This window comes from Aplysia californica, unplaced genomic scaffold (assembly GCF_000002075.1).
Source record: "Aplysia californica isolate F4 #8 unplaced genomic scaffold, AplCal3.0 scaffold00096, whole genome shotgun sequence".
NCBI classification, from domain to species: domain Eukaryota; kingdom Metazoa; phylum Mollusca; class Gastropoda; order Aplysiida; family Aplysiidae; genus Aplysia; species Aplysia californica.
In genome coordinates this window covers 1,244,102-1,251,601 of record NW_004797366.1, presented here as the reverse complement: position 1 = coordinate 1,251,601, position 7,500 = coordinate 1,244,102, and the positions used below count along the sequence as shown (strand labels likewise).

At 40.9% G+C, this 7,500-nt stretch overlaps 1 protein-coding gene across 1 annotated transcript; it reads left to right on the top strand.

Annotated features, from left to right (window-relative positions):
* Positions 1-1,396: 1,396 nt before the first annotated feature.
* LOC101850791 (early nodulin-75) lies at positions 1,397-5,582 on the top strand. Its single transcript, XM_013080695.1, has 3 exons — positions 1,397-1,823; positions 2,735-3,621; positions 4,815-5,582. Exons 1-3 carry the CDS (start codon positions 1,754-1,756, stop codon positions 4,935-4,937), a joined length of 1,080 nt encoding a protein of 359 aa, XP_012936149.1. The 5' UTR covers positions 1,397-1,753; the 3' UTR covers positions 4,938-5,582.
* The last annotated feature ends 1,918 nt before the right edge of the window (positions 5,583-7,500 follow it).

Below are 7,500 nucleotides of genomic sequence, written 5' to 3'. Positions count from 1 at the left end.
AAAAGTGTTTCCATAATACAGAAAAATGTAAAATAAATTCCACTTCATTGACCTTCTTTGGGGGACACCGTTCTATAATGGTGCATATAGATATACGAATCCTTAGGTTAGTATTCTTCTTATTCTTCAGGTGTCAGGTCTGGAGCAGACATTGACGATCATGGTAGCCCATTCCTTGCTCTTGTCTGTCTTCTTGATAAGCTTGGGCTTTCGCTCTGTGTTATTCGTTGCAGAGTTGTTAAGCCTTCTGTGTATGCTGTTCTTTGTCTTACTCTGCACCTCTTTCTCTGTACCTTTCCCTACAGCAGCAGTTTCTCTAATCTATTTGAGATATTTTTACCTGGCCCAAGAATCTCAATGAATACAACACAGTATCATCACAACCAAGTCTTGTCTTCAAGATATTATAGAATTTTACACGCTGTCGATTTAGCAATTTTAGACCTTAAAACTCACTCTCAGAACGGGTTCAGGCTTGTAAGATTAGTTCCTGCGAAAGCTGGACGTTATTCTGCTTGTTCTCTGTAATCAACAAATCAACTAAATGATCTAAATAGTGTCAAATGGGCCGTTAAGAAAATCTACCCCAAAGAACCCTAAATACAAAGAACACCAACAACAACAACTACAAAACAATAAATAAAACAAAAGCACGCACATGAAATTTATCCTACACACGATCAAAAGTAAATAGGAAGGCACTGACTCTTAGAGCGCCCAATGTTGCCGGGAATGCGGTGCGCGCTCCTCTTCTGCTTGAGTTCTTCTATAGATTATCATGACCTGAACACTCCACCTTGACCTAGTTCATTGAGTATCGTTTTCTCTATCGGAAACAGACGCAAAAAACACCAACTGCCGCACCATCGTCATTTAATTAATAGATCATGTTGTCTTTTTAACGCTAGTATCAACACAACATTGACTCGGTTCTGAGACCAGGGTCTCTTGACTCAGCTCACCAGGTTTAGTAAACCAATACTGCGCTCTATGGGGTAGTACATTATAGCAAAACGACAGGGGTTTACTTTATTTACTTGTACTTTTTTCTGACTTCTGCTGTCTGTGGTGAGGGTGGTTGGAAGGAGTCACTGGTAGTTCCTACTTCTGTGCTTCCCCACTGTTGTTTCGGTGTGTTGGTCTGTCTGCCTTACTTTCTTTCCCTCACTAGTTGGTCCCACATCTTTGCTTTCCAACATTTGTTTCTGTTTATCTGTCTGTCTGTTTGTTTGTCTGTTTCTCTGTTTGTCTGTCTGTTTTACTTTTTTCTTTCCCTAGTAGGTCCTACTTCTCCACTTTCCCTTTGTTGTTTCTGTCAATCTGCCTTACTTTTCCCTCAGCACAAAATGACCATTATTGTGTCGAAATACAAAAAACCCAATAAGATAAGATAAGATAAGACAAGATAAGATATGATAAGACAGGATAAGATAAGATAAGATAAGACAAGATATATCTTAATTGCCCAGATTTTGATACAAACAAACAAACAAACAGACGAACAAAAACCACATATCCAACAACCAACAACAAAGAAACAAACAAAACTACCTTGCGGTGCAGATGATAGAAGGAAACGTCTTTCTTTTCTTTGTTGTATCGCCTGTTGCATGGTTATGTTGTATTTAACTCTTGTTTATTCTGACCCACGATGAAACCGTCGAGAAACACGCAGAAAGCCCACTAGTCCATTCACCTTTCCCAATTCCATCTTACCATCCTTGATGAGAGAAAGTATTAAAATAATGTACAAATGCATAAAATCGTTTTTTTATCCTCATATCTTTTTCCAGGTCTGACGGCCTATTTCGGTCTTTCATTGGGTGAGTAGCGAACAACTGTTGATTTTCTTGTATTTTCCCTGTGTTTGTGTTAGTGTGTATGTGTTTGTGTGTGTGTGTGTGTGTGTGTGTGTGTGTGTGTGTGTGTGTGCATGTGTGTGTGTGCGTGTGTGTGTGTGTGCATGTGTGTGTGTGTGTGTGTGTGTTTGTGTGTGTGTGTGCAGGTGTGTGCTTGTGTGAGTGTGCATGTGTGTGTGTGTGTGTGTGTGTGTGTGTGTGTGTGTGTGTGTGTGTGTGTTGGTGTGTATTTATATCTGTCTGCCAGGCACTTTGCACGAATGCCTTTCCTTCAACACCCCTGGACTCACCTTATAACCCTCCTCGTCACCAACTCATTACTTAATTCACAACTTCCACACCGACCTCCTGCCTTATTTCCTCCTCCTACCCTGACTGACCTTCCAACCTCCACAATCCCTTGCCATCGATCATAATATATCATCCTCATCTGTCCTCCTTCTTTCTTTTGTGTTTTAGTTTTAGTAGAGGTTTTACGGCGCTCGCAACTGCAAAAAGTCATATGAGCGCCATTCGTTTGTGTGTTGCTCTCTGGTAACACCTGTAATCTTCGACACTCATATGATATATTTATGTTGCTGTAAAACTCTTTCTAAAGCAAAACACCCTGACTCACCCCACAACCCTACACAACCCCCTCTCTTGTAACACCTCTAACCTTCGGCAGCAAATGTCGTAAAACTCTTGTTACGCGTGCACATGACATCATGCACTTGATAGCGCCATAAAACACTGACCAAAAACATCTACAAGAAAATAACCACAACAAAACAACCACAACAAAAATACATCTTGTTAAAACTAAAACCCCTGACTCAACCCCACAACCCTACTACCCCTTTTACTCCCTCCTCTCCCCTCCCTCCTCCCCCCAGCCACCTTCACATGCCCCACCCTCTTCAACTTCTACCCTGACGCCAACGACTGCACCAAGTTCTACAGATGTTCCTGGGGCAAAGGTTATCTCTTCAACTGCCCGGCAGGAACCCGCTGGTCCCAGACCCTGCTCACCTGTGACCACTCCTACAACGTGCCATGTGACAAGAAGCCAGTGGTCAAGGTGACCTATGACCCCCACTACGGCGTCGTGAAGGAGCCAGTACCCGAGGCCCAGGTCCCAGACTTCTCTGTCGACTACGATTCTGACAACAAGTACGGGCATGACGACAAGGTCCATACCGGCCACTACGCCACCGGAAATTACGATTACGGTAACGGCCACTACAAGCAGCCCGAACACAAGCCCGTATACTGGGGAAAACAAGAATACTACCCCAGCCAGAGCCAATATCCTTCCACCCCCAGCTACCACCAGGTACAATACCCCAGCAAACCCGTGTATCGTCCCACTCCCGTGTACCACCACGAGCAGCCCGAATACCAGCAACCCGAATACCAACAACCCGAGTACCACCAACCCGAGTACCACCAACCCGAATACCACCAACCCGAATACCACCAACCCGAATACCATCAACCCGAGTACCATCAACCCGAGTACCAGCAACCCGAATACCATCAACCCGAGTACCAGCAACCCGAATACCAGCAACCCGAGTACCATCAACCCGAGTACCAGCAACCCGAATACCAGCAACCCGAGTACCAACATTACGGTAGCAGCGAGAAATACTACAAAGGCGAGGCCAAGGCTGAGCAAGACCGTTATTACTACTACAACTCTGGCGAGAAGGTGCAACACAGGCCCTACAACAACTACGACAGCCAGAAGCGTTATGAAGAACCCGTCAGTGGAGTCCAGGTATCATACCAACTTTTTTGTTTTCTAAATATTAGGTGTTTTACGCTCTCATCGACACAATTTAGATCGTTTCTTTAAAAAGGGGGCAAGCTTCCGACCCTTCAGGGCCGACCAGGGCTGAAAAGGATACAAGGTCGCTTTTAAGCACAAAGGAGCTATCCCGAAAAATGTTCTTTTGAGAAAATCGAAGGTAACGTTCTTGCCCCGTGTTCACTTTCTTTCAAAGAGTTTTCTCTATAACCAAACAAATATACACACCAATGAAACCAAACTTCTTCTATAGGTAGCGCAAGGCCCACTTTTGGTGTAGGTCAAGATTTCTGGAAAACCCCGAAATCTGGGTTAGCCAGCTTGTCCTTAAAAGCGACCACAACATCCATGCAGAAAGACCGAGACTCTCTATAAAAAAATTTTCCCACTCGGGAATCAAACTCCCCCCCTCTCCTCCCCCTCCCAATACGTGCGACAGTGAAGCATCTAACCGCTGCACCACAGAACCTGGCACTACTCCTCAATCGACTTTCATTTCTTTGACCTTTAAAGAGTTCACTGTCACAATATCATTGGATTGCTATCAGAATAGTGATTAGGTATTTAGCTTCAAATATATTGCGTATATTTGGAGGGTGCCACTGGTAGGCCCAACTTCTCTACTTTCCCTCTGTTGTTTCTATCCGTCTGTCTGTCTGTCTGTCTGTCTGTCTGTCTGTCTGTCTGTCTGTCTGTCTGTCCGTCTGTCTTACTTTTTCGCAGCTCGAAATTATGTCCATGATTGCGTTGATGAACTTCTCTTTCCTCAAACAAACACAGAGAGGCTAAATAATATGGTATCTCTGACGTCTGCCGCTTGGTAAAATTTTATTATAATATCTTTACGATATAAACGATATACTTGGCGATTGGATGGAGGGTGGCACTGGAAGGTCCAACTTCTTTACTTTATTTAACTCAGTGTCTCTGTGTATCTGTCTTTCTTTTTCCCAACACTAATAAATGATCATTATTGTGTCAATGTGATTCTCGTTACTCAATTCAAACTGAAACTTATACTAAAATTCTTATCTTGTCGTATGTTATCATACGTTACGTTATGTTGTGTAATCGTATCTTGACTTGTTTTATCTTATCTTATCTTATCTTATCTTTACTCATCACCATCTCATCTTATCTTATCTCATCTTATCTTACCTCAGGTGACAACCGTCTACAAGCCCGTCTACCGCCCCGCCAACAGCTACTACCAGTACCTCAAACCCTCCCATGTGCCAAACACAGAGGAAACCAAAGAGGGATCATATCAAAGATGGGGGCATTAAATAAACTTATTGTGGTAAAAGAAGCACTATAAGCTTGCCAAACCATTATTTTTTCCAATTAGGAAAATAAAAGAAAAAGAAATTTAAAAAAAAAGAAATAAAAAGAAATTATGCAACTCCTTCAAGGGCGATATCTTCTTCGCAACGCACGGAGTAAAAGATCATATTATTATTATTTCAATTATTGACATAATATTGCGTTTCGACAAAAAATTATTAAGACATCAGATAGCGAGGAAAACTCAACTATAATTTGTTGATTTTAGAAGGGGGGGGGGGGGTATGATTTTGTTTAATACTGTGTTTTCCCCTGCAGTTTTAGCTATACAATGAGCACAGCCGTAAGTTCTGCACGTATACAGATATATATATTTATTATTTATTGTTTTTTGAACACTCCGTACGTCTATACTTGGTGCGGGAGTTTTACTGTTATTGAATGTTTTAAGACTTTTCACCATTATGTTATTCAAATGTTGATTATAACTTTCTCGTAACAGTGGCTACTCCAAAAGAATTTCTTTTTCAACATTTATCAGAACTGCAATTAGCCAACTGGTCAGCCATTAGAGTTTTTTAAACAAAGTTTTAAAAATGAGTCTCAGCAATTAATGTTCAAGATAATTATGCACTTAACTGCCATTCTCACCCTGTACCTCTTTAATTTGCACCGTTTTATTTGTATTATTCTGTTTTCCTTTCATTCTGTTGGTTATTAGTGTCCTGAAGTTGATTCTGTTTGTTTTATTTCACATTGTCCTTGAATGGTAATCTTTGACTATTGCTTTTCCCATTGTTGGAATTTTTTTTCTTTTGTCGTGTGTTACTTTTGTAACAAAATAATATACATTCCAACATACTTCACTTAAAAAAATTTTTTTTTACGAATACTGTTTTTCTTAATAAAAATAAACCTTCTACTGATGTCTGAAATGCGAGTTTTTTTGCTCTGTTTAAAATTACAGAAACTCTTAGAATCAATGTATGAATACCATTGTACGGTTTTCGTAAGGTAGTTACAAATTTGACGCAAAATATAGATCTCCTTTGCTCGTATCCAGGTAGGAAACAAACATGAACTCAAATCCCTCTAGGCACATCTTTCTCTATCATTATGAATTTAGAGGAGAACAACGAAAGCTGGTGGGGCATCAAAGTCCTCAAATAGAACGTACAGCTGTTTTATTATTATCACAGTGCCTAAAATCTCCCGAGAAAGAAGTCTATGAAAAAATAGAGAGAGAGTGAGGCAGCTTGGGATAATGCCTACTACATGTCTCTTCCTATTTTATACTACGATGAACACGGTTCAGAACTGCTACGACCCTGTCTGGGAATCGAACTCAAATCGTTTGGATGGCAACGGCAGAAAATCTTACCATTACACCAGAGACTCCAGTGAAAACTTCCTGCACCCTAAACGTTTGTGCTACTAGCGTATTGTCTGTTGCTTGATTATAATGAAAAATGGCGGGCGGGTGGCGGGTGCTGTTGTGTTGTTTGCTCTTTCTTTCCCATCAGACAACTATATTCTTTATCTTCCCTCCTTCTTTTCTTTGTATATTAGCCCCTTGTAATACCTCTACTGTTCGGCACTTATATGAACTATTCTTGTAGTAAGTGCCGTAAAACTCTTACTTAAACTAAAAACTGATGATAAATGCACTGGGCTGGACGGATTCATGAATTACCACCCCAGAACATGCAACTTTTCTTGGCAAACTGGTCTTAACTAAAAACAAACAAACATACCAACAAGTTATGTAGGTGTTTTTACGCTTCCAGGGATTCAATTTAGATAACTTAGAAGGGAGGCTTCGAACCTGCCTATCAAAATCAAACCCCCGACTGAGAGGGATACAACACCCCAGCAGAAAGACCGAGATGTTCGATAAAAATTCTCACCTTACGAGAATCCAAGTCTGGTCTTCTGCGCGCTATGGCGAAGTTCCTAACCCCTACACCAAAGACTCTCTTGTTTGTGTGAGGAACAATGGAGACAATAAATTAACAACTCCACCATGTTATGTCTAGAAGAGGCTCACGAAAACCTTCAAGTCTCTTCAGAAGAGACGAGTTATCTTAAAGAAAATACGCATCAACAATATAAGCAGTTACATTTACATAGCGCATATCCACCCTCAACAGGGTGCTCTATGCCCTGTACAACTAGTATTATCCCAGAAGACTAAGAAAAGTTCTCAGATTCCCAGGAAGCATACAATGCAAGCTGCAGATTTCACACATTCAAACACAAACTAAATTGCAAGATATTTTTTTGTTTATAACCGGGTACTTATTTCTACCTGGGTGAAGTGAGGAAAATTCGTTTAAAGTGCCCTTCTGCAGGACACAATGTCGGGCCCCTGATTGGATTCTAGTAGTAGTAGTATAAGGTTTTACGGCGCTCGCAACTGCTAAGGTCATATGAGCGCGCGAAACACAAGTTGTTCACTTCTGCGAAAGTTCACTTCACGACTGGTAACTAATTTACTTTAAAATGCTAAAAAGTTAAAATATTCAAATTCGGTGTAAATACATTTGTGATCTAAAACAACTTTTA

Coding starts and splice junctions, on each gene's coding strand:
- LOC101850791 (XM_013080695.1), top strand. CDS start 1,754: ATGCATAAAATCGTTTTTTTATCCTCATATCTTTTTCCAGGTCTGACG. Junction 1,824..2,734: donor CTATTTCGGTCTTTCATTGG/GTGAGTAGCGAA, acceptor TCCTCCCCCCAG/CCACCTTCACATGCCCCACC. Junction 3,622..4,814: donor AACCCGTCAGTGGAGTCCAG/GTATCATACCAA, acceptor ATCTTACCTCAG/GTGACAACCGTCTACAAGCC.